At 42.4% G+C, this 27390-nt stretch overlaps 1 protein-coding gene across 7 annotated transcripts in view; it reads left to right on the top strand.

Moving 5' to 3' along the window:
• The window catches only part of LOC102069926 (sodium channel protein type 5 subunit alpha), a 218491-nt gene that overhangs the window by 130901 nt on the left and 60200 nt on the right, over positions 1-27390 (top strand). For all 7 annotated transcript variants that reach the window (XM_074547507.1, XM_074547323.1, XM_074547581.1 and 4 more), the window contains one exon: positions 10912-11379. In XM_074547507.1, the coding sequence (XP_074403608.1) occupies positions 10912-11379 (468 nt within the window). The remainder of the gene's footprint in view (positions 1-10911; positions 11380-27390) is intronic.

Below are 27390 nucleotides of genomic sequence, written 5' to 3' on the forward strand. Positions count from 1 at the left end.
CCTAACATGTGCTCAGGGAAAGGCAAGATTTTAATGCTAAAATAGGCCAGGTGGTACAAAATTAATACATTATTCACTACTCCTAAACATCTTACACTTTTTTAAAAAAAAAAACCCTGTTACAAATATTTTTTTTCCGTCACCAAAAATAAGCAGTGAGCTGTTCATTCTTACAGTTGCCTCTAGAAATATCTTGTTAAAAAGAATATGTGAAACAACCAGTGAGTCATGACAGACTTAACCTTCTTAGCAGGTGTGTGATATTTAAGAGACACTGGAATTTATCTTTTCATGTGCAGTGCACATTCATATCTGGATTTCTCCACCCAGCACATGTGTGGCAACAGTCTGTAGCTTCTCAAGGAAAAATGCTGAATAATGCACTTGGAAAATAAATGTAGTACACAGGATCAGATACTAATTTCCTTTTTGGAGTCTTATTGAACAGAAAGAAATTCCTGCAAAGAGATCCTGCCTTTGGTCTCCTGCTACCATTCCACATTTCTCCATCTTTCTGAAATTCTGCTCATCTGTGTCTTATTGTGTTAAACTTCTCTAAATTCAATAAACTGACTGACCCACACTTACTGAGGAGAATCTCCAATAGGTACAGATCTATTCCATCTATTTTATATTATTGCAAACAATACAAGGGAAAGGAGAACCTAAGCTATTGATTTTTCATCTCTCTTATAATTTTTGTTTCTTTGCTACTATTTAAATCCCTTTTGTTCTATTTCATTGACTCCAGATTCAGGTGTTAATTTTTTTCCCATTTTGTTTGGGTCATTCTTAGCCAGAATCATGTTTGAATTAGTTCTGATTGAATATGAGCCAAATTTTCCATTCCTTTAACTATCTTCTACCTAAAATGTATTTTCTCCAATTTTGGTCAGTTCTAGGCTTTATTGTCCTAGAATCAAAGAGTGGTTTATGTTGGAAGGGACCTTAAAGCTCATCTCATTCCAATCCCCCTACCATGGCAGGGATGCCTTCACTATCCCAGGCTGCTCCAAGCCCCTTCCAACCTGGCCTTGAATCCTCCAGGGATGGAACAGTCACAACTTCTCTGGGAAACCTCTTCCAGTGCCTCACCACCCTCACAGTGTAAAATTTTGTTCTTATATCTAATCCAAATCTCTCCTTTTTCAGTTTAAAGCCATTATCCCTTGTCCTATCACTCCATGCCCTTGTCCCAAGTCCCTCTCCAGATCTCTCGTAACTGCAGTAACTGTAAAATGACATGTCCATGGGAATTTTGGAAGCATTAAGAAATGTGCAGAATTACCCGCAGCTCAGCCAGAGACCAAGGGGATACGCTGACCATTGAGGACACTCTGGAACCCAGGCAGATGAAATGGGTCATTTTTTAGGACAGCAGTGTTTGTCAGCACCTCCCACCTTGCAGGACATGGCTTTCATTGTGGAGATGTAACTGGCCCCACCGCTGCTAAATCCTCCTGTTTCTTTAATGAAATGTGGGGTTTTGTCCCACTTCTGAGTCATGGGGCTTCTCCAAGAGAAAACTGTGAAAGCCACAAGCCCAGCCATGTGCTGTGAAGGCAGGAGATTTCATACTGTGCAAAATTACTGGTAGAAATCTATTTTGGAGCTCTTCTGAAAGAAAACCCCCTGGCTGGCAGGCAGCTCTGTCACTTTGTTCTGCCCTTCCAGGAATCTGCACTTGGAAAATTCACAAAATCAGAGCCTCCTTACACCTCCCAAATTCACTGTAGAGGTATCCTTTTCACATTTCAATATCCTTTCCACATTTCCTATTTTTTAATAGGAAAGTGTGATTTTGTGAGGGAACCCAAATTAAAATATTAAACCTGGGAAATTGATTAGAAAGTCAGATTTTTAAAAAACATTTTAAACCGTGTTCTCCTTGAAATAAAAAAATGGGGGGAGGAAAGATAATTATTTCTTGACTCTCTGATTTAATTTTTGAGTCTCTGGGCCTACCCTCATGCTGATTTTTCTTTGTTGTAATATATTGGTCACAGGGAGCCATTGCTGTGCCCATTATCACTGGTTTTCTTTCAATTTTACTCTGTTTCCATGTGGGATTTTTTTATCCTTTTGGTTCTCTGTGGCTCTTACCTTTCCCTAGCTGTTTTCTGCCATGTGTGAATGAGAATTTCCTTTTTCTCTTGATCTCCAGTCCTGATTGCCCAAGGGACACGATGGGCTTGAGATGACTGAGGGCAAAACTTAGCACAGTCCTTGGTCACAACTGAGTGGAGGTGTAGGATCTGAATTGTAAAAGGATGGGGATCTGTGGAGGTGTAGGATTTAAATTGTAAAAGGATGAGGATCTGTGGAGGTGTAGGATCTGAATTGTAAGAGGATGAGGATCTGTGGAGGTATCGGATCTGAGTTTTAAAAGGATGATTCCATGGATCCCACTCTACCTGGACTGGGCAGTGTCCTCCACATGAGCCCCCTAGGGTTAGATTTGGTCTTCAGGTAGAAACTGCAGATCTTAAGCATCCAAAATTAGAGGGTTTTTTCATTGTATAATTGGTAGAGCAGCTGTTATTTGCATGCAGCCAGTGAAAATATTCCAGGGTAATGCAGGTGTTTCTCATTGATCATCACTCCTTGCCGGGAGCAGCAATAGCAAAGCCTCCCCAGACTGTGCAGTCTGTCTTGCTCTCTGATTGTCCTGGCATTCCCCTCAGCAGGACAGCCAAACACTTTTTGTTGACTTAGCAGAAGGGTAATTGTCTCTTGGTTTGCAAACAATAAACTTTCCATGGTTTCCTTGATGTTTTTGGGGTACCTTGAGCCTTTAACATCACAAACACTGCTGGTTTTTCTGGAGAAGTTTTCAACTGGTCTTGTCTCACAGCACGTTTTGTCTGTCTAGACAGTGCTTTGAGAAGTCCACAGCAGCTCTGGTAGAGCCCTTGCTACTCTGGTGAATTAATGTTGTTTTGATATCTGATGAAAAACCTGCAGGAACACGTTTGTTTTTACACTGTGCCTCCAATAGTGGGAAGAATTTATCTGACTCTACTCACCCTCTCTTCCTCCGCACATATAACATTTGGAGACTTGGAATTTCAGAAATTTCAAGAAAACACTTGGTTTCCAAAGACTCATTTTCTAATACTTCTAAGGAACATACTTAGAAAAAAAAAAAAAAACACTGAAAGTCATCAGCTACAAAAGAAATCCAAATTCAATAGTTCTTGACCAGATTTGGAGTGGTACAATTTGTCTGCACAGTGGTGAATATGCATGTAGGTGAATAACAAATTAAAAAGTCTTGGAAACATGAGGCAGCCACCAGGTTGTGGTGAGAAGTGCCACAGGTTGCCTCAGACTGATGTTTCCAGGACTGTGTTTCAAGTGACAAGGACACAGGCACCTTGTTCCTCCAGCCTGTGGGGTGCTGCAGGACCTGGGGATGAGGAGAGGCAGAGGTTGGCTCCTCCTGTGCAAAGTGAAGAGAACAGGACTGAGGAATCTGCCCCATTAATTACAGACACCCCTTTAAACCCTGAAGTGAGAAATTGGGTGATCATTCCCCACCCATCAAACACAGGTGAGCACGGCTGCCATCCAGCATCACTTCTCTGCCCTGCACTGCTCAAACTGCTGCACCAGACACATGAAAACTGCAGGGAAACATAAAGTTCAGTTCCTGAAGAGAAGAATTGTCAGTAAAACCCCCAGCTTTATTGTAAATATCACAAAAAAATTCAGGGTAGGGCGAACACCCTCAACTCACCCCATTCCTGAAGATAGCTGAAGCTGTGTCAGCCTTCCTACTTATTCTTCATAGGCCAGTGGTAAAATCAAGCATTGTTCTCCATTTTTTCTGGGTAAATAGAAATCATTCGCATGAAATCTCTGAAATTACAGCCAGTTTTCGCATATGAAATAATTATTCTTACCATATTACATTTTTTCTTTCCTAAGGAGAACATCCACTCTCATTGCCATCATGAAGTAGTTCAGAGATTTTACTTAGGAAATAGACTGTATTTGCTGAGCAGTTATTAAAATTCATTTTCTTCTATTTAAACTGATAAACCAGTTATTTCACTTAAGAGGCTAATACAGAGTTGATGAGAAAAAATTCCTTTTGGAAGAATTGGTATTGCAGTGGTACTGCAGTGCCCAACAACACTCCCACCTGCAGCTGCTTGTGGGTTCAAATGCTTTCCACATGGGAAGTTGTGTGTCTCAAGGCAAGAAATTCATATCCCCATTTCCATGTGCTTTCCTAGCTGAAAGTAAAAGAAAAATGGGCAAGAAAAATGAAGGAGGTTGATGATGTCCAACCTGTGCTCTCCCTCACTTGCCCCAGGCCACAGGGACCTCTTGCCAATCTTGTGTGATCACGATCATTTTGACAGCGAGAAACTAAGATATCAGAAGAATGGGATTATGAGATTGACTGCAGGATAAAGGGAAACTGGGCTGGGAGGATATAAGCTTCTTATCCAAGCACAAATAGCTGAAAGAATAGGAAGGGAATATAGAAAATAAGTGATCATGTAAATTGCTTTTTGCAGGAATACTCTCTCTTAGTAGACTTTGCCCTGGGATGAAAACATACAAAGGACTGGAAAATACACTTCCAAGGAAGGAAATAATCCTCCAGAGAGACTGACTACATTACTGTCCTATTACTGCAGATCTCTAACTTAGATCTAACACTTAGTGCAGTGAAATCCCCTTCCTGAGCAGTTTTTCTTTGCAGCTTAGTGGATTCTACTACAGTAAACAAAATATAATAATTGGCACCTATTTTGTTAGGCGTGCTAGAAGGTCTCCAAAGAACAAACAGCATCTCTCCCATCTGTGCTAGCCAAAGAACAGTGCAGATGTCCACTGCCATCCATGAGCAGGAAGGAAGAAAATCAGATATTTTCACTGGTCAGAGAGTGCCTGAAGAGGTTCTTGCTGGTCTGTATCTGCCAGGCATTGCAGGTGGATGGGCTCTGTTTTATCCACAATAAAAAAGTATTAAATGAGTAGCTGAAAAAAGTATTAAATAAGTAGCTGAAAAAAAAATGTTAAATGAGTAGCTGAAAAGAGTATTAAATGAGTAGCTGGTGATCCTGGAAGGTACTTCACTTGCACTGTCTGGCCTTTCCTGTGCAGCTGAGTGACAGAAGTGACAATGAGCTGCCACAGGGTTACAATTGGATTAATGGCTTCCTTTTTGCATGGTAGATTTCACTGATAGGGGTATTTTCCTGTTGTTACAGCAAAACCTGCTTGGCTGGCTCCTAGGAGATTTCTCTCCCCAGGGAAGAAAGGTGTAAAATCCCTTTCCCTCTTCCTGGGTGACACCAATGAGGGTCCAGGGCAGTGGACACAGAGCTGAGTTAATTCACAGGAGCTCAGGAGGCTTCACACTGTCTGACTGGATGACAGATGGAAGGTTAAATACATAAAGATTTATATCGCTCCACTTTTGCCAAATCAAGGCAAACAAAAAGGTGGAAGGGAAAGGAAGAAGCAGTCTCATGCTTTTTGTTCCAAAAGTGTTCTAACTTCAGCAGCAGCACTTGCAGATATATCTTCAAACTGGATTTGATGAGAAGGTGTCATCTGAATAGAAATTCTCTGATTTTCCCCTGTGTTGACACAAAAAGAGAGGATGGAGCTGAGATATTCAGACTGCAGCCTACCACAGCAGCATATGTGTCTCCCTGCCTGGAGCTTTTTGGGGAGGATGGGTGCCTCCAATGGATGGGGATCTTGGAATCAGCCTCACAGCCCCAAGCCCCTGTGCTTTTCACTTTCAGCCAGCACAGAACTGGTGCAGGACCTGGCACAGTGCCGGGTTTGTTACCCTGTGCTGCTGCTCAGGGTGGGGCTGGAGCACCCTGAGCTCCCCTCTGTCCTGGGGAAAGCTGTAAAAGCTGGTTTAAAAGTTGGTCACCACTGTCTTGCAGAGTGATTGTCACCAAGATGGGCTGCTGGGTGTCACAATGGACTGCATTGTTACTCATATGATTTAGTTTTAAATAGGCCTGCAGGGAGCTGGACTTGATGAGTCTATGGGTCCTTCCAGCTTGAGATACTCTGATTCTTTGTGGCTTATTTGACCTGCATCTGCCTTTAATCCAGGTCTGAGATACAAAATCCAAGCTTGCTTAGTCTTTAGTGGGCCCTGCTCAGCTCCAAAATCCCCTGGGATGCCAGACTGTCTCCATTGTCTGCAGACATCCTGGGAAAACTGCAGCCTAAGCACCTCAGGGAGGCACCTGCCATGAGGCTGAATTAATCTGATCATTTGTGCCTCATACTGGCACAACCAGAGTCACGAGCTTTGGAAAAAGCATTGGAAGGGAGAAGGTCAACGAGAGCATGCTGGATTGTCATTAGGCTAAAAGCTTTATATAATTATACTAAAAGAATTTGGGGTTCTTTGAGTGCATCTGTCATTTGATTCCCAGCCCTAAAGACCAAAAAGTGACCTGCTTCACAGTCTGGGTGCTCAGTGTCACTGGAAAGCAGATTTCTTTCTAAGGGGATCCATTTGGGCATAGAAATCTGCCATTGCTTTTGGAAACTGAGGTAATCTTTAGTTTGCTTTTACTTAAACTGAAAGCACTGTGTTAGCAGCCAGGAGGACTGGGTATTATTAGTAACCTTTTACAGGAAATGTGGTGTGTCATGGGTTAGGCATATATTTTTTTTCTGGAAAATGCAGTGTGCAGTGAAATGTGGGAACGAGTAAACATAAAGTGCTTATTCAGCAGTTCATTCTGTTTGAATGCCCAGCAATGCAACTCTGAGGTTACCTGCTGATGAAGGAAGCAGGGAATGATATTTGAGATTTATTTTTGGCTAAAAGCATGAAGTGCAAATGGTTCTTTGTGCAAAATGTCAGCTGCATTTCTGGGAAGAAAATAAGATTGCTTTAACAATCCAGGTAAATAACAATACTGAGGATGCTACATGTACCTGCAGAAAAACATGACATATCTAGAAAAAATGTTTTTCTATATCTAGAAAAACATATCTAAAGTATATATGTAGCTTGATGTCTGAAATTAATACAAAAAAGTGAATCAAGGTGTTTCAAGCATTTAGTGAACAGCAGAGTTAATGAAGTACAGGATGAAATTCAGCTTCAGATAAGGAAATTCTGTGCATGCAAGGAGATTTTCATGTATAGAGATGTCTGGGCTACCACTGCTCTGCAGAGGTCAAGGGCTTGACTCAGTTTGGCCTGAGGACCTCTGGGGATACTTCAGGGTATCCATCCTGGCCTCCAGCTGGACACAGATCTCCCAGAACAGCTTTTTGATATTTTTTGTCCTTCTGGGCAATTGCCTGAGGATTACTTGGGCATGGAAGGGTCAATCGGCACAAGACATATTGGCAGATGCACGTAGCCCTGGCAGGGTCACCTGTGCTTGGTCAGTGTCTGTTGTCCACAAGAGGAATTTCTGACTGAAATGAGGCTTAGGTGCACCATTAGACCCTCAGGGTTTGGTGTTTGAGGCTGGAGGCAGCTGCCATCCTTGATGAGCAATTCAGTCCCCTAAATTTGGCCAGTCTGTCTCCCCCTGCAACACATGGGGTGCCCTGGTTGGATGGCAAATGGAGCTTTGGGAGAACACAGACCTCCTGTGAGGTATCCGATACCCTCCAACATCAGCAGGCACCTCTGCTAAGGTAATTCTAAGGTAATTGAATTGTACCTATCAAGTCCAGAAGATTTTTTATTCTGGATTCCTTTATCCCCTCCCTTCCTCCACCTGCTCCTTCTCACATATACACATGATTATTTTCAGGACTCTTGCAGCAGTGTGGTTATCTCTGAGCCCTCATCCTGCTGTCAAACTGGGCTGAAAGAGGCTGAAGGGGATCTGCCAGTGCCTCCTCCCCTGGTGGGCTCCCACCTGCTTGGCTGCACATCCCCTGCTCTGGTTTCACACAGCATCACTTGTGAGTGGGGTGGGAAAGGAAAAGTTGATTCCCACCAAGTCACCACAGTGATGAGAAGACCCACACAAGCTCTCAGTGTGGTGGATCAGCTAAGAAACAATTAGCTTTAATCTCAATTTATTTTAAAGCAGGGCAGTGCTGGGGCAGCGATGGTTTATTCAGTGGTTCATGCTGGATGGGGGCATTTGCTGTGCCACCAACTGCTTTTGTTTTCAGTCACAGTGATTGCAGTAAAGGGTCCTTTACAAAACAGCGCTGACAGGGCACTTCAAACACTGTGCCATCAGAGTGATTAGGACCAGGTTTTCAGAATTCTATCCCATATATTCTGAATATTTGGAATAAGAAGGAACAGGGTAATGGGATGATAACAAAAAGATTGAGGCTCTTTGGTAAGGCCCAGTTAAATAGAAGTACTTTTAATGCTGTTTATGTTGGTCTAGCAGGTGTTATCAACTTAAAGCACTATCAGAAAGAGAGAAGTTAGGAGGCTTACAGGTATATCTGGTAGCATTAAGAGATCACAGAGAAAATACCTGCACAAAGTCCATTTTATTGCTGTAAATGGCAGGAGTGCTGCAGCACTGACCCCTCCTTGCCAGTACCCAGAGCTGTCACCCACCCACTTGGTACAGGCAGCAGTTGAGTTGATACCAGGCAATTTGGGATTGGTTTGTTTGGGGGTAAATATATTTTAGCAGATATTGGTTTGAGTCACCTTTGCCCTGTTCCTGTCATCCCAAGCGTCCACCTCCAGTGTGAACTTTTTGCCCTGATAAATCCAGCACAAAAGCTGTAATTTATTTCTTCTCAGACCATAAGAGATGTAATGTTCAATATACAGCAACTGGTGACCAGCCTGTGAGATGTATTACTTGGGATGGCCTTTGAGAAGAAGCTGGCTTTATTTATTGGATATAATGGTATTTGTTTGGAGCAGGGGTGTAAAAAGAGGTTTAAACCATCAAAAATATCCCTTAAATGCCTAGTTGCGTCTAATCTTGCCATGCTCTGCCAGCAAAAGTAGAGAGTTCTGAAGTAGCAAGAACAAGAGGAAGGTAACACACAATCTCAAGTTCAGTTTGGATCTTTTCATAGACCTGTGAAAATCTTCAAATAGCTGTTCTTTTTCCTGACTAGTAACAGCGTTTTCAGGACCAAGCTGGCTTTGGGAGTGAGTCTTGCTCAGATTTGGCCACAGTAATCTGGTTGTGATGGCTTGTTTTTGCCTGGAGGGAGAAGTTTTTGAAGCTATATGACCTCAGAGGTGTTTATTCACAGTCACAATAGATTTCCTTCATGGCCCAGAGGATATTTAAAACAAGACTGTCTGTGAAAATGCATACAAATGTTTAGAAATGTTTCCAAATGTGCAGTGTGGTTGAAGTGCCTTGCCTATGTACATCATTGTCATAGAATCATAGAAGAATTTGGGTTGGAAGGGACCTTTAAAGGGCACCTAGTGCAGTGAGCAGGCACATTTTTAACTAGATCAGGTTGTTCAGAGCCCCATCCAACCTGACTTTGAATGATTCCAGTGATGGGAACCTGTACCTCACCATCCTCATCTTCAAAAATTTCTTCCCTAAATCTAATCTGAGACTCCCCTCTTTTAGTTTAAGCCATTTCCCTTTGTCCTGTTACAACAATCCTACAAAAAGGTTTGTCCCCATTTTACTATAGACTCCATTTAGGTACTGAACGGCCACAGTGAGATCTTCACAGAGCTTTCTGGGGAGGGTTTTTTCTATTCTGTTTCTGAGCTTTGCATTTTATTTTTCATGTTTTGGGGTGTTGGGGTTGGAGAGGGAGAAAGGGAATGTTAGTGTGTGTTATTGCTCATGCTGAACTTTTGCACCTGAGGTCAATGTGTTTGAAAATGCCTGCAGACTCCTTTTCCTGCTGAAACCACCTTAGAAATTAGAAACCCTTAGTAATAGAGGGATTTCCATGACAGGGTTATGGTGACACAGATGAGATGAAACTCAGACCCTCCTCTTTCCAGGACCAAACATATCTTAGTTGAGATGGTCACAATACAAAGCAACACAATCCATTTTCAGAAGGCTTCAAACCTTTTTTTATTACAGCATACACGCTTTTTATACATTTTACAAAACTCATAAGTTTACTCATTGGTCACAAAAGACAAAGTGCTCATTGGACCAGGCAGTCGCAGGTTTCTCTTATTTATCTTCCTTTCTTTCTTGGTTTCTATGTCAACGACCTTGGTAGAAAATTCTGTCAGGGGTAAACATGGATCCTCTTACCAAACTTCTCTCTGGCTCACAGAAGTCACTGTATCTCGGGTTCTCTAGCTGGTCACTGTGACCCCAAGATGCATTAGAAAATCTCTTTTCCCAGCCCGGCAGTCGAAGAAGGAGTCAGAACTCTTCATTTCTTGGTCTCAAGATTGTTTATTATTTCCTATCTATAAAATTCTTTCTCCTGGCCTGTCAAGGTCCACTCAGCAAAACAGTCAGATGCACTCTGCCTGCCCCAGTATATCATTTTATACTAAAAACTACATGTACAATATTTACAATTACTTTCCAATACCTATCACCTATGTTAGACAGTGAGCTTCCACTCTAAAGCAATCTAAAAGTGCCACCATCACAGCAGAAGTTGGAGGCCAAGAAGAAGAAGGAGAAAGGCTGGACATGCCCAGGTTCCTCCATTTTGCCCCCTGAACCTGCATTCTAAAAACATCAAAAAATCTATTTTTCACCCCATTAAATTCACTATCATTCTACATAAACTTTCATGGCTTTTAATTCTTCATATGAAGGTTGGTAATTGTTTTTTCCAAGGGCTAAATCAAAGGCACAGGGGTCTTGGGCTCTATGCCAAGGTCTCTGAGCCCCCTGACAGGGTGTGGAGTCCTCCAGGGCAGCCAGAGGAATTTCCTGGTTTCCAGCAACTGTAAAACCTCTTCCACCAATTTAAAATTCACCAATTTCCTTTTAACTTCCCTCCTTCCAGGTGCTCAACCTGTTCCTTGCCTTGCTGCTGAGCTCCTTCAGCGCCGACAACCTCTCTGCGCCGGACGAGGACGGCGAGATGAACAACCTGCAGCTCGCGTTCGCCCGCATCAACAGGGGCCTGCAGTACGCCAAAAAAGCCGCCTGGAACTTCTGCTGCCATGTCCTCAGGCACCCCAAGACCACGGCTGAGAAGAAGGCCATGATGAAACTCGCTGCCCAGAACCCAGGAGCCCTCAACAACTGCGTGAACAGCCATGCCACTGCCGAGCTCGGCAAAGACATGGAGAACCACAAGGAGAGCCGTGCCGAGGATGCGGTCAATAAAAACGGAGAGAAACACCCAGCAATTACAGATGATGATTTTATGACCAATCCTGATCTGTCCATTTGTGTTCCCATTGCTGTGGGTGAGTCGGATATCGAGGAGGAGGATGAGGAGCAGAGCACCTTTACGGAAATGGAGCAGGTAGGCAATTAAAATATTTGTTAATTTTGGCTTAATAAATGCCCTTTGTTTCCACCCTTGGTCTGGATCCTTGGCTAGAGATGCAAATGTCCTATGGCCTAATCCTGCCTTTGATATGCTGCTAACTTCAGAAGAAGTTACAGATGCATATCCAAGAGCAAAATTCAGTTTCCAACAAGAGAAATTTCCTTTCTTTGTATTCTTTGTGCCTGTCTAGATTAATTCTTCTAACCAGAGCAATTAAATCCTTTCTCACACAGCAGACTGGTTCTTTTGCCTTTCAGCTGAATCATGGGAATGCTGCAGAACAAATCTTAGGTTAGTGGAGGATTTTTCTCAAAATGGGCACTGTGTTGATTTGATTTGTGCAACAAGAATTGAGGGCCAGGTAGTTCTCTTTAAAATGCAATAAGACAGAGGATGATATGACATGGCACCAGAGAAAAAGAGAATATGTATTATCATTTGTACTCTGACAAGAGAAAGTTACTTGCCTCCTCTTTGGTGTGACATGGCAGATTTCCATTTTTTTTTCCCAGAGCACTCAGTAGTGAAACGGCTGAAAAATCCTGTGCAGTTTGAAGTGTTGTATGAAATGAGGAAACATCTTCAAGGGGAATGCTTTTTATTGTCTCCTTCTCCCGCTCTCCTTTTCTACCAGCTTTATCTCTCGGCTCCACACACCATATGTAGTCAATGTTTTCCAGAACCTCCAGCCTTGATCCAGCACCTTCTGACATTGGCTGAAACCAATGGAGCTCAGCAGGCACTGGATCAAAGCTCCTGCTTCAGATCCAGCAGTTGGGAGGGATCCTCCATCTCATGGTTGAGGGGAAGAAAGTTTGGAAACAAAAGAGTTGTTAGAGAAGGAAGGACGGTCATAAAAAGCTCCACGGAGGGATTCTGTGTCAGGAGCTGGGCACAAATCAGCTCCTTAAGGTTAATTTCTGCTGCTGTGTTGTGGAAATCTCTTCAGTGTCAGTGCATCACCAAAGTGTCTTTCACAGTGATCATCTCACTGGGGAGTGGAACAGCAAGAGGTCAGAAAACTGAATCACAAGATCCACTGAGCAAATACAAACCTTGGTAACAAAAAGACAAACCTGCAATTTTTGGTAAACACTTTTAGGGTGGGTTTTTTGTGTCTGTTTAGGGACTATTTTATTGAAATGATCCGTGGATCAGTGTGGTAGTATGAATAATATTTAGTTTTTCTCTTTGAAGTCCTTCTGTATTCCCTGGCTGTATTTGAACCAACAAGCAGAGAACATTTGAAAAGTGAAATAGGAATGCAGTAGATGAGGAAGAGGATTGGGAAAAAAGAAGTAAACTTCATTAATTGAGATAAAGAGAGGTTAATAGGAAAGAAAAGGAAGATATAATAATAATAATAATTGTGGAACTAGAATATGCAAAACAAGTGATGCTCCAGGCTTTTGCTCACCACTTGTTGATCAATGCCCAGGCAGTTCCCAAGCAGTGGCTCCTGGCCAGCTTTCCCCCCAGTTTATATACTGAGCATTTATTGTCATTCTCAACCCAAAACACTGCCCTGTACCAGCTACTGTGAAGAAAATTAACTTTATCCCAGCTAAAACCAGGACTGTTCTTTAGTATCAGGTGATCTGTAAATATTTCCTAGTGTGTACGTGGATAATAGTGTATAAGTATGTTTAATTTTGGGATTCTGGTTTTGGTGATTTTTTTTCTTTTTAGTCTTTAAAGATGCCCACACCTTCCTGCTAGGTCTGACAGATGGTAACAATCTCAAACACTCTCAGATTTTTTTTCCTTCACACTGAAAGCAAGAGTTTGTTGAAATTTTGAATTCTGGAATTGTGTGCCTGTGCATGCTCAGGGGTGGATGTTGCGCCTCTGTATCATTCCTCTCTCAAGATAAATAGTAACATTCACAATTGCAAGATAAATCCCGGCATAGGGCATGGAGGGCTTGGGATTTTTGTGTTTTAATGTGCTTTAAAAGTGTAGAAATGCAGATTTCTGTTCAGCTACACTATGTGTGTAAATTGTGGAAGAAACAGGTTATCATTATTTTATGCCATAAATGTGGAATTAGAGCTTTAGTAAGATCTATTAGAGTCAGGAGAGAAAGAGCTGATGTAGAAAAAGAGGCATTTCACTGAAACAATATTATGGATAAAAGTTGATTTGGAAATATTAAGAAAACTCCTAATAGTTTCAATAATATTGAAACGTCATCACATGTAATAGAAACATTAGGGATTCAGAGTGAAACAAAATAGGGGGAAACAAAACCCAGTAGGAGAAGCAAACCAAGATTCTGCTTTCCTACTGTATCTTTTAATGAAATTCTCAACAAACATTAGAGGAACATTGTTACATTACCACATGATATTTGGATTGCAGTGGAATAATGTGGTTCACTGCTGGCATGTGCATTAAGCAGAAGGCATGGAGTTGAGAAATGAATTAATTAGCTTTGTCACTGGTGCTTTCCAGGCTTGGACAAACAGCTGCTGCAGGTCACTGCTGTTCCCCTGTGCAGAGCCCTTATCAATGGTTTGCAGTTTTTATCTGCAGGTCTGAGGGGTCTACTGCAGAAAAGGTCCAAATAAGCAGAGAGTTCATATATCCAGAAAGCAATTTTAACAAATTCCTGGAGGGGAAAATGTGTGTGTACAAGGCTGTTCCAACTCAAAAACTCAAAATACATTGGCATAATAAATAAACAAAAATAGGAAGAGGCTTAACAGCAGAAATTATAATTGTGTGATGAGCTTTGCATTTGCTTTTCTGCAAAACCCTAATAAATTTGCACAGCTGTAAATATCTCCAAAAGGAGCAGAGCCATGAGAAAGCAGATGCCAACAAATTGAAAGATCTGTCATTTTTACTGATGCCCATTCCAAAGATGTATGATCTCTGGACTCAGAGAAAAATTCTCTTGATCAACATGTGGGTTATTGCAGGAGAAATTATTGTATCTGAAGGCTGATATGAAATCCCAATTCCCTGGATATTGAGTTGTTGTACCATACAGTGGGCTGACCCTTTTACCAAGGACATCCCTGTGGGACTGTGGGGAATAAATTTCCCCACTCACAGCCAGAAACTTTAATCCAACTCCATGGGTGTCCTTACCTCCTCCCCTCCAGGATGTCCAGGATAACCAGATTAGAGCTCCCAAAGGAAGAACAACATGAACAAGAGCAAAATTTACATGATTGCACGGAGAGGGCACAATTAGGGTGAAGTACCATTTTGTGCAGAGGGCATCAGGCAGAAACCAAACAAGAAATACCAAGGGTATGCTAAACATTCAAATCTATTCCAACTTTCCCCTAATTACAATCCATATTTTTACATATTTCAATATTTTAGTGTGTACAAAGGGAATATGTATGTACATTTACTTCTGAGGAGAAGACAAAGTACCCTGCTTCCCTTTAAAGTTGTTGGCTGACCTGGAATTGAGCAGCCCTTTGGCAGCATGGCCAGAACGTGTTTTCCTCCTCCTGCAAGTGGATTTTGGTGCAAAAGCATGGAAAAGGAGGTGACAGGAGATGCATAAAAAGGGATAATGTGGATGAATGCCTTTGCAGTGCACAGCTGGAAAACCTACACAACCCTTACACACCCTTTATACATTCTCTGTCAGTTGAAGATCCCAGCCCAGATAGCCTGTGCTTCCATCAGTCTGACTTGTCCAGTCTATAAGACTTATCCAGTCTAAAAGATTAGTCCAGTCTAAAAGAGAGGGGCTAAAGGGATGCTGGTTTAGGGCAGAACCACAAAGTTAATGATCTCAATAACTTTGAGACTGGTGATGCCCCCTAACTTTGGGTATTTCAGGGTGAGGATCATCTCAGCTTACAGCTCCTGTACCATAAAGGGTACTTCCCAGGTTCTTCCCAGAAAGTCACAAAACTACTCTAAAATAAGCCATTGTGGCTATAAGAAATGGGCCCCAGAGCACTGCACACAGCAGCTTGAAATTTCAGATGATGAGAAAACCTTCTTTGACTGCACATTTTCCTCTGAGTAATGGAAATGTCTAAGTTTAAATTTCAGCTGCCATTTCTATTATCAAAGCTTGAACTGGCAGCAGCCATGCTCCTGAAAGCTGCCAATTTGTGGCACTGTCGTTGAGAGGGTTTTGAAGGAGTGAGCCCATCTGATGGCTCCCAAATCTCCTTTGATTACTGAGATGCAAGTGAGATGCTCTGCCAGCTCACAGAGCAAGGGGACATGTACCTGTAGCCCACACATCCCAGAGTGAAAGGGTCCAAAAGGAAAACAGAACAATGAAAGTCAGCACAGGCACAAGAAATGGGGAGTGAGGCTGAGAAAGAGCTGCCTTGAGCTAAATTAATTTGTCACTGCTGTGTGATATGTGTACAGCTGGTCACTGCAGCATTTTAGTTTGTTTCTTTATCTAACCCCTTCTCCTTGACCTGTTCATAGCGCTGGGAAAGTCTCTCCCTCTCAGTCCACAAGATTCTTTAAGGATTTAATGATTTTAGCCTCATATGAGAAAAAAGAATAATTCTCTTTCAATTTTTTCCCAGTCTTTGACATGTAAAATATGGGTTTTGCCAGCAGGAAAACAGCTCCCAAAAGCTCAGCAGCAACCACAGTAATTTACTGGCTGCAACTTCTTGAGGTTCTTCTGAGTTCTCATTTTGGCTTTCTAGATGATTAAAATGTGGAAGTTACCATCTTGAGCCTCCACAGAGTGTCTTGTAATTGCTTTATGACCATTTTTCATATGTGGCACCACCTTTCAGTGCCCTGAAGAAGAAAGAAATAGATTATGGGGACAGCAAGGTGATGAGATAATTAAGTGGATACAGCCCAGTCCAACTAATGCAATGGATTCTACAACAACTTACCTGCAATTTAGCTACATTGAAGGTTCCAGACATCAGAGGGGTTTGTACCATGTACATTAGCTATCTAAGTGCAAAGCTTTTATCTTCAAAAACTTCTGCTTTAGTTGTTCTTCCCTTTCAAGTGGCCCAGAGTTGTAGTCCAGAACAGTGTGTGCCTTTTTCACAGTGACATCACTTTTTGGTTCTGAGGAATCCTGTGATAAATGGACCTAAAGGAGGTTCCAGATGAGTAATGCTGGGTGTCCTAAATCAGCTCCAAAATACAACATCTTGCACTCAGAGTTAACTCTGTCTTGTACCTATTACCACAGTCTCTGTGAGGTTCAGGTTTTTGGGCTCACTGTCTGGATCCTTCTGTTCATCCATGAGTTCCTACAGCCAGGAAATTTTAGTAGTACCACCTAAAGAAATGGCTCTACTCTTTCCTTCTCATTTGAATGAGTCCAGCAGGTTTGTTACATCTTTGTGCCCTGCCTTAAATTGAGTTACTACACGTGTTGCCTTACTCAAACCTCTTGTGGTATCCTCATGGCTACCCAGCATGTCACTGAGGAGAAAACCTATTGTATTTGCTGGGACCCCAGATAAAGGAAGGAACAATGAATCTGACTCCATGTTCTCAGAAGGCTAATTTATTATTTTATTATACTATATTATATTAAAGAATATTAAGCTAAACTAAAGAATACAGAAAATATACTTACAGAAGGCTAAAAAGATAATAATGAAGACTATCTCCAGAGTCCCAACACAGCTTGGCCCTGATTGGCCAATGAGTCAAAACAACTCACACCAGAATTTAATTAAACAATCACCTGTGGGTAAACAATCTGCAAACACATTTCACATGGGAGCACAACACAGGAGAAGCAAATGAGATAAGAATTTGTTTTTCTTTTTCTCTGAGACTTCTCAGCTTCCTAGAAGAAATGTCAGAACCCAGGACATCCCTCTGGTTGCCCTGAATGGCTCCAGCCCCTGCCAGGGGGCTCAGAGACCTTGGCAGAGAGCCCAAGATTCCCCTGTGCTTTTGATTTTAACCCATGGAAAAAATTACCAACCTTATATGAGGATTTACAAGCCATGAAAGTTTAAGTAGAATGATAGTTTGTAGCAAGATAGAAAAATAGAATTTTGAATTTTTAGAATGGGGGCTTGGGGTCCCAAGATGGAGGGATTTGGACATGCCTTGTCCTTCTTTCTCATTCTTCCTAGCCTCCATCTTCTGGGTGATGGTGACACTTTTGGATTGGCTTAGGGTAGAGACAGACTGTCTAACATAGGTGATAGGTATAGGGAAATTACTGTAAATAATACACATGTAGTTTTTAGTGTAAAAAGATAACACCACCTCTGAGGTGGGCAGTGTGCCTCAACCAGACCTGCTAGACAGACCCCGGCAGGTCAGAGAAGGAATGTTATAGAAAACAGCAAATAAACAACCTTGAGAACCAGAACAGAAGAATCCTGACTCCTTCTTCAGTTGCTGGGCTGGGGAAAGAGACTCTCTGATACATCTCGGGGTCTTCCTGACCACAGAGACCCCCTGAGAGAGAAAAATCCTGGATGAAGGTATTTTCCATTTTGTGAATGCCACAAAACCTCACGCTGCAGTGGCTCTGTGGCTCGTGACCACATCTCACACTGAGCCCCTCAGCAGTGACAGAACCCTCCTGGACACCAATTTTCCACAGAGATCACACCTTTGTGCCTTCCCTGCCGAGCCAGCAGCACTGGCCTGCTTGTCTCCAGAAGATGCCGTTATTGATTTGTTCCGAGGCAGTGGCTAATTGGGTCACACACAAAGTGCTGCCTGCCTGCTGCTGGGACCCAGCGCTGCCCAGCCCAGCCTGGGCTCCAGGCACGCACACCCCCTGTGCCCTGGCTGGTCTTGCTGGGCTCCCAGAGTGCCCCCAGAGCCACTTTGTGCCATCCCGAGGAGGAATGACCCATTCTCCTGCCTCAGGCTCACCCCTTCTCGGGTTGCTGTTGGTAATTGCTGCCCCGAGATGTGCAGGATGTCTCTGCTTCGGCCCGCGCAACTGAAGAACGAGTCTGGATTCTTCACTTTTTGGTCTTGAGGTTGTTTATTAATTCTTATCTATAAAATTTTCTTTCTGCCCAGTAGAGGTCTGCTCAGCAGGGCAGCCACAGGCACTCTGACCGCCCCCAAGGCAGTGTTGTCCTTTTATACTACAAACTACGTATAACATGTTTACAATTACCTTCCAATACCTATCACCTATGTTAGACAGTGAACTTCTACTCTGAACCAATCCCAAAGTGCCAACATCACTGCAGAAAATGGAGAACAAGAAGAAGAAGAAGAAAGGCTAAACACGCCCAAGTTCCTCCATCTTGTCCCCATAACCCCCTTACCAAAAATCGTAAAATCTACATTTTCACCCTGTGATAATTTTATTATTATACTATTCAAACTTCTGTGACTTTCAGGCCCTCATACAAAGTTGGTAACTTGCTCCAGGGGTCATAATCAAATCCTCAGGTGTTCTAGGCAGCCTGCCAGGGTCTCCAAGTGCCCCAGTGGGGTCCTTGGCAGCTCTGGACACCCGGAGGGATGCACTGAGTTCTGACAACCCCTGGCTCCAGGAATCCTGAAACTGCAGAGAGTTGCTGCTGTGTCTCCTGGGGCTCGCCTTTCCCTGACCTGGCAAGGAATATTGCCTGCAGGACTGTGTTTTTCTCTGCCTCTCAGGCTTTCCAGCTCCAATTCTCAGTGGGGTTTTCCTAGACAATTCTGGGCACAGCAGCAGCTCTACTGTCATTTTCAGGATGTTTGGATCATGGTCAGCACAGAAGACCCAAAGGTGGGTCAGTACCTGGATTTTGCACACTGGATGCATATTCTTTGCTCCAGACCACACTTTGCTCTCTCAGTCATATGGGGTTTTTTTCTCAATGGACAGTTCTCCCTCCTTGTATAGCCTTGTCTGGACTTCACCAAACACATTTCCCAGGGAGACCAAGTTTCCAGCTTGTCTCGGTTTGAGAAGACAGGAGTCTGCTAAGGAAGGCAGGAGCCTCCCCTGAAATGGAGAATGTAAACCTTCCCCACTCCTCTGAATTGCTATAAATTTTAAATTAAGGGGCTCTCAGGCAAAAAATATGGGAGCAGGAAATAACAGTTCTTTAACAGGGAAGAAAATAAAAGGATAAAATAAACAATGCAGTACACTAGAACAACACTGACAGAGTCAGAACACAACCTGACACCCTGTGGGTCAGGGTGTTGGTGGCAGTCCCATTGGAATTGTGGCTGCAGCCCTCCTGCAGTGTCAGGGGTGGTTCTGCTGGAGCAAGGGGGATCTGTAGAGAAGGATGGATTCTTCCTCTGAAGATCCAGTGGAAGGAGAGGCAGCTGCTGCTCCTCTGGGAAATTCAGTGGAGAAGCCGTGCTGGTGTCTCAAAACCTGTGGATTATATCTGGGTAGGAATGCTTGGCTCCTCCCTCTGGGCTCACATCTCCCAATGGGATGCTGTAGTTCTTATCAGCCATGCAGTGACATTCAATAGCTGTTATCAGCAGATGTCCCCTCCCAAGGCAGATGTGATTGTGATCACTCAGAGGTAAGGAAAACTGCCCACTTGACAAAAGACAACTGCCATACAGATGGTAAACAGAAAACATCTTGCGTTGCAGTCTGGGACACAGCTGAAGATGAGTACACATCAAAGATAGAGCTGGCTGCCCTCAGTCTCTGTTCCACTGGTTCAGTCTCTATACTGCCCTGAAATGGATCAGAACCCCAAGCTTTTATTCTCTCCTTCCCTTTATATATTTCAAAATTATTAACTCATTTCATTTGACAAGGTGAAACTGTTTCGGAATGGCTTTTCTTACAAGTTTCCACCAGTAAGAGATTCATAATTTTGAGGTCAGAAAGGACCATTAAAGTATGATGGTTTTGCTTTCTCATAGCACTGAGTCAAGGACTACAGCTAATTTCTGCAGGGAGACTGTAAGTTTATTTTAGCTATGATGCATCATTTGTAAGATGGAAAAAAAAAAAAATTCTCAGGTAACAGAAAGTTCACCATCTGCATGTGGACCCACATCTGTTTCCTTTGTACACAGTGGAAATTTTATTGTACAATTCCTGTTCATTACAAACCTGCTTCTAAACCTGAAGGGATTCTGCAAAAGTCAATGGAATTATTCCAGACTGATGCAAGTGCAGCTGAAATTATTGAAAATTGCTATAAAAATGCCAGTGCACAAAGATTTTGTTATAGAATTGTTTGTGACAATATCTTATGCTCCTAATAATTCTAACACCTATAAATCAGAGATACCATGAAGCCATGTGTTTATTTGACAGGGTACATTAATTTCAGCCTTTTACTGCAGGAAATATACTTTGCTGTCAGGAACCCTAATGCCCTTTTCAAATAGTATTTATTTTCTGTCTGTTTGCAGTTCCAGTCTGTGGGGCACATACTCCCTGAGTATAACTAGATAAAATACCATTAAATCCTGCTGATGGCTCTCCAGTTCTCACTGGGAGGAGAGTGAGCCCACGTGTGTACATGCATGCTGCACACAATAAATCTTACAGCATCCTTCTTGTCACCTTTATTTGGGCCAATATTTTTCTGATCATTAAGTAAGATAACAGGGGGATTTCATTATTATTCTGGACATAGTTTGCCTGAATTTATCACTTTTTAAGCCATATCTTTTGCTTTGTGTTTCTTGAAAACCATGCAGAACTCAATTATTGGCTAATTATTTTTGGCAATAAAAGAGAACATTTCTGGATTTATTGTCTTCAGAAGAATAGCAGCAAAGGCATTTTAAAAAAGAAAACAGGACTGTAAATCCCAGCAGCAGATTTAAAGCACCTATGTCCTCATCTGGGATTCTACATGTAGAAAGGTGCTTTTGTTTATTTTGTGGCTGTAGAGTGGGGCAGAGAGAAACTCCCGTGTCAGATCTCTGCTGATGTGACTGGAGCACTCACACCACAAACAGAAGTTTTAGGGTGCTCATTCATTTCTCAGTGCCAGGCAAACATATTTTTGCACAGCACAATGCCTAAGGTGCAGGAAACACAGGGAGCTGATGGAGGAGAGAAGCAAAGGAGGGGGGAAAAAAGCCAGGCTGGCATTGAACGAGCTGATATCAGGAGCAGCAGAGTTGACAACATGCGTTTGGACAAGTGCCCGGCCCCGGGAGTGCGCGTCAGTCAGTCACAGCTTGCTGGATGCCATTTCCCAGGATCCATGTCCCTCCCCGGAGCAAAAGGCTGACCAGAAATGAGCATTTCTCACTGTTCCTCCCTTGGATAAAGAAAATGCTGACATTTAGTGTTTTGGACAAAAAGAGCAGCAGCCAGTTCCCCAACAGCTCCAGTGCCGTGTGAGGCAGTGTGTGTTGGAGGGGTAAAACTACTCCCATTAATTACACTCCAAAATAACACTTCAAATAATGATTATTTTGTTGCTGTTGCCTGTAATAATATAAAACTTTCTTAATGATCAAAATATTAACATCTTAATTGGGTGAAAGGTTCTGGGTTATTTCAGGCACTCGCACTGACTGCACTCCAAGGCAAATTTCCAAAATTTAAACTTCCATCAGAGAAGCCCATTAGTTCGAGTTTTTCATATTATACTGTGGAGAAATCCCAATTACTGAAAGAAACATAAAGTAGATTGTGATTAAACTTCAAAATGCAATTTAGCAGAAGGTATTAGCTTGAACTCTGAACAATGAACACTTATGAAACGCTTTCACTGCCTATTTAAGCCTATTGAATTGATAACAGTATAAATTAACTTTGGCAGTCCATCTTTTTGCCAAGTTCTTCCTCTCAGACAAGTTTTAAGAGTTGACCCTTGGAATAATGAATTTCTGTTTTATTATGGGCAGTGTGTTGCTCTGTGTGGTAAAGGATCTAGGGCCAGGAAGGCAGAAGCCATTAGAAAAAATGTGCCTTGCTTCTCTGCAGCCAGAGTTCAAAGGCTTAAAATATTCTGGATTAATCCAAGAAGGAACACTGCTGAACTGCTGCTTCTGAGGGATGACATTTTGCAAAACATCCAACACTCATACAGAGATCAGCAGTTAGTGGCTGTGATGAGGTTTGTCTGGCAATGTTTTAGTTCACCTTTATTCAAAATAGAAGAAAATACCAGGTCAGGTTGGTTCCAGGGAGGTTTTGCTGTTAACATGCTCTGCTGAGCTTCTGTAGTTTCTGGCCAGCCCTAGCCTTGCACATCCTGAATTGTAATGGCCAGATAATTTTATCCAGCTAAGTACTCACAGGTGCATTGTTTTTCTAGAGCAGGTGCTGGAGTTTTCTTACAAATACCTTGTGACTTTTTTGGGGAAAAAATGTGTTTCAAACAAGAGGATAAGGTCTGTGTTTTACTTACATAGGTTTAACTTCAGAATTCCATGCCCTTAACTCTGAGAGGTGACAGTACACACAAAAATCACCTGGCACCTACAGACATCCAGGTTGGGGGCATCATCTGCCCAGGGACTGGGCAGCCAACTCTGCTCTTTCTGAACTCAGAGACTATTGTGTTTAATCTGTTTTGCCCACGTGGCTCTTATGCATGTGTTAGTGTTTTGGATTTTTATAAAAGTGGTTCCTATAAAGGCTGAGTCATCAAGAAAGTGAAAAAAAATATGTATATGGATTCACAGAGCAAATGTGAGCAGCACCTTTAATTCTGATGTTTTACTACTCCCTTTGCACCAATTTGTTTCTGGCTTTTGCATAGATGAATGACAGGAGAAATGACAGGGAGGGATGGATAAATGCTGTAAAATTGGAACATAAATCAGTGTACTAAGCTATGGTGTCTGGCTGTTCCTGCTGAAGTGGAATGATGGACCAAGTAGCATAGGAGGGAGAGGGGGCATCACCAGTCTCTAATAATCAGGTTTAGACTTTCCTGGCTTTGTCCCCTCTATGAGAAATTTGCAGGTCTTAAATGATACATGTGTGTGTCAGCCTTAAGATAGGACTTGACACACTTTACACTGATATTGCAAATGTTGTAGTCTGCCAATAAAATGCTCTTAGAAATGAGCACAGTGTAGCACAAGTCCTTTTTTGTGTCTCAGCTATAATCCTTGTGCTGTGCTGTGGTTTTGCTCCAGGTTTTCCTGTGATAGCCCATTAAACTGAGTAGTGGCAACTCTGCATTACAGAAGCAAATCTTCAAAGCAGGTTAGAGAGACTCTTAAATGTGCACATTTAAAAGTGACAGCTGCTCTCCAGCCTTCTTTTTATTCCTAGCAGAATAAGTGATACAAATCTTCCCCTTCTCATATTATGGAAGTAAGGGAATTTTCCTGATATAATTGGTGATCTTTCTTCATGCAGAAAGATAAATGCACTGATTTTGTTGGTGCTACAAGGATTTACATTTATTTGTGAAAGAGAAGAGCCAGGATCATAAACGATCTGTTCTGGTAATAAGCACCAACGATTCGTTTCTCCAGTTTGTGATTATTTATTTCTCTCCCATTTCAGCTCACATTTTTCAAGGCTTTTCAGAAAGACTGAATTCAGCATATCTGAGAGTTGTCAGCTCTGCAGACTGCAGTCTCCTGTTTACTTTACACACAGAACAAGTGCCACCAAGGCAGCAATGCAAGCTCACCGTCTTTCAGCAGCTCTGCAATCTGCTTGCTTCTCCACTTATGTGGAGGTAGTACACAAACAGTTCAGTGTTCACCATCATTTACTCGTTGGCTCCTTTGCAGAGGAAGGGTGCCAGTTACTAGATGCAAACTGTTGCTGAGAAAGGGTGCCAATTGCTACTAGGCACAGCAATTTTGTGAAATCCATAGTTGTCTGCAAGGAGAAACACAAACATCAACAACCACTTTGCAGAGTAAACAGCCCTCTTGTAAAATCCCTGTCACGCTGCTGAACAGGGTTTACTACACATGAAAAACTCTGCAGACTCCCCTTATGGTATCCAAAATTTGGGTATGGGAAACTTTGCAGTTTAAAATGTGTTGTCATCTGTTAAAGGAGCTGGATTTCTTGAGGAGACTCAATGTCATAGTGTCACTCATTAATGAATGGCTAAAGAAGAGATTGTTCTGTTGACAGAATCCTGCTGCTCCTCTGATGGGCAACATCCCATGGTAAATGTCCTGACCAGATCATTCCTGGAATGGGACTGCAGAACTCAGACACCCCTGAATTCCTATCAGTGTGTCAAAATTGGGCTTCCAAGAGGCAGATGGATGCATGAGCATGGTGGGGAGTGGATACAAGGCATCAAAACTTCCCATTGCACTGTGACTTGAATAAAAGGCAGTTTGCATTTTCACTGTCTCACCAGAGAAAGAGAAAACCTTTTCATAAAATAGTAAAATAATTAACTTCATCTATCCACATTATTTTTGCTCATTGGTTCTGTAGTAACAATGGCAAGGGAGGAGAGCTCCAGAGCCAATTCCCATTTCTTTCCTTCCCACCTGCTTGGGACAGGAAGCTTCCTGCTATCAAAGGATTTGCACATCTTTCTCACAACAGCCACAGCCAGAGAATCAGGGAACAAATGTCACAAGACAGGGTCATGATCTAGGGAGTGAGAGAAGCATCAGGAGAACCCATTTGAACCGATCACCTCCCGAAAGGCAAGTCCTGGGATCCTCTTTCTAAATCTGTTTGCACAGAATGGAAAAAATGATATTTCCATGGGGAAGGAATAAAGTGAATCCACGCTGATGACAGGTATTTGCCTTGTTTTGCCAGCAGCAAGTCCTCTTTCCAGAGGAGTGGCATTTGCACTAATCCCCCTTTGAGCCTGGAACAATTAGCCGATCTGTGCTTTTCAGAGACACGACACAGTGTGGAGCCTTTGCATTTATTTGTGTCAGCAAACAGCTATGTGGGTCCATGCACCAGCACCCTTGAGATGTCACCCAGATTATGCCCTGGTTCCAATCTGGTAGCTGTTTTCCTGGTGCTGCAATTTAGCTGCAGTGTGAGAGGGGACAGCACTGTCCATCCCTCTCCCTGTGCTAATCACTGGTATGGTGTTGGCACATCACCTCTTTTTAGGGCCCATGTCAGAGCAGAGGTGAGCAAACTTTTGGTTCATGCTGAGGTCAGTCCTGGGCTCCCCAGCCCTCCCTTTGCATGCACAAAGTTTTAGTACCATTCAATGTTTTTACTTTACAAATGAAGAAAGCGACTGAATTGATAAATATTAACATAATGTGTATTGCCTTGGCAACGTGGCACTTGATACAAAAATTAAACATAAATTATGTAAACCACCCACGGTGGGAAGCTGTACAGGAGATAGACCTGCTGCCGTTGCCATCAGAAGAACAAATCATCTGGAATAAGGACAAAAGCAAACAGCCTGAAGTTAAACAACATAAACCAAAGGCACCTTTCCCCAGACAGGTCTCTGCTGATTTTCAGGTGCTGTGTGCTGGAAGTGAAACTGTCACATCTCAAGAGAATTGTTCACTAGGGCTGTCACTGGTTGCTTGCAAAAACTCAGTGGATTCCCTAACACTCCTTTTGGGATTAGCCTGCACAACCAGATTCTTTGGAGCAGTCTATTTCTCTTACTCATTTCCTCCCAGCTTATAAATTTAGAGGACAAGACTGAAAACGCATGTTGATGAACCAAATTGTTGTCTGAGCACATGTGCCTGATGCCCCCATTGAATATTTTGCCAGGATATATTAATCAGTTTTAATTAACATAACTCATTGGATACTTGGTGCAAGTGTGATTTCTGGGAAGAAGCCAGGACCACATTTCCTGGAGTTGAATCTCTATGAAAGTGTTGCTAAGTCCTGGTACCACACAGAAGGATTAGTAAATAGAGAATTGGTGTAAGTTTGGCATTTGACTCTAGATTAACACAATAATTTGCTTAACAATTAGAATATTCATCAGACCAGCTGAGTTACAGGGTCTGTCCTCTTACAGTGCACAGTTCTAGTGAATCTGAGTGCACAACCTTTCTGCATAAATGAACTTGAGACGTCACCTTAGATTGTGTTGCACTTTCAGCATGAAACAATTGTTTCTGTTGTTCCAGTGCTATAACCAATATCATGCCATTAAGATTACTTGGTACTAAGTTGTATGCACATTGCATTAAAAAAAAAAAAAGACATTTTATGGCTGAGTGCCTTAGTTGTGTGTACTGTGCCTTCTACATTGGCTTCTCTCCTGAATATTAAACTATTTCCAAAGATAAAAACTGTTGAAAAGCCTTAAAAAGTGTTACCTTTTGTCAGAGACATACCTGTAACTCTGTGGTTATTACCCTATGAAGATCAGTGCTAATGTGTGACTAGAAATTGTGTGTAGTACCTTCCTATGCAGAGGGTATAGGTTTGGACATGCATAATTTGATTTATTAAAGTTGGAAGGTATTTTAGACCACATGCCCTCCTAAGCAGGAAACAAATAATTTGATTTTAAATTAATTTCCCAGAAACATACAACGACATTTGAAAAGACTGCTACAAACCTGACAGTCCAAAAGTATTTATACAGAGAGCAATTCGCTTAACCAACTGCTTCCTTTGTGTCATTTCGTCTTTCAGATAGTTTCATTTGGAATAAAGTGTTTTTCTGCTCCGGGTACCTCTTGAGGGATTTCCTGCAGTGATGTGGCTTTAAAACTGAGGCAGGTAGTCTGGGACTCCCTGGGGAAGGGAAATTTGCTTAATACCTGAATAACACTGAATGTCAGTCAAGCCGAGGGAAAGGAAAAAAAAAGAAAAAGCTGGACAAGTGAAAGATAAATAGGCTTAAATAATTACTATTGAAATCTAGTTATGCTTGTAATTTCTTTCTCAGCATGGAAGTTCCTCTGTAAGCAATTCAGCACAGCCCTTTGAATCCTGCTAGAGTTTTATTAATATTTCAGTAGCTGTGTTAGTAATGGCACGAACCGTGGTAGTGCTGTGATGAGCTGTGGAGTTTTCAGTGAAATCCCTGCCTTAGGTGGATCAATAAAGCCACACAAACAGAGCACCTGGGCTTCCAGAGGGAGGGACCAACCCTGCAAACATCCTTTCCTGTGCCATTAGTCCTGGGAGAAGTTCTAGAGAGCTCAGCAGCAATAATCACCAACCCAGGAAGAAGCGGCTGGATTTAATGGTAC

This window comes from Zonotrichia albicollis, chromosome 1 (genome assembly GCF_047830755.1).
Source record: "Zonotrichia albicollis isolate bZonAlb1 chromosome 1, bZonAlb1.hap1, whole genome shotgun sequence".
Classification (NCBI taxonomy): domain Eukaryota; kingdom Metazoa; phylum Chordata; class Aves; order Passeriformes; family Passerellidae; genus Zonotrichia; species Zonotrichia albicollis.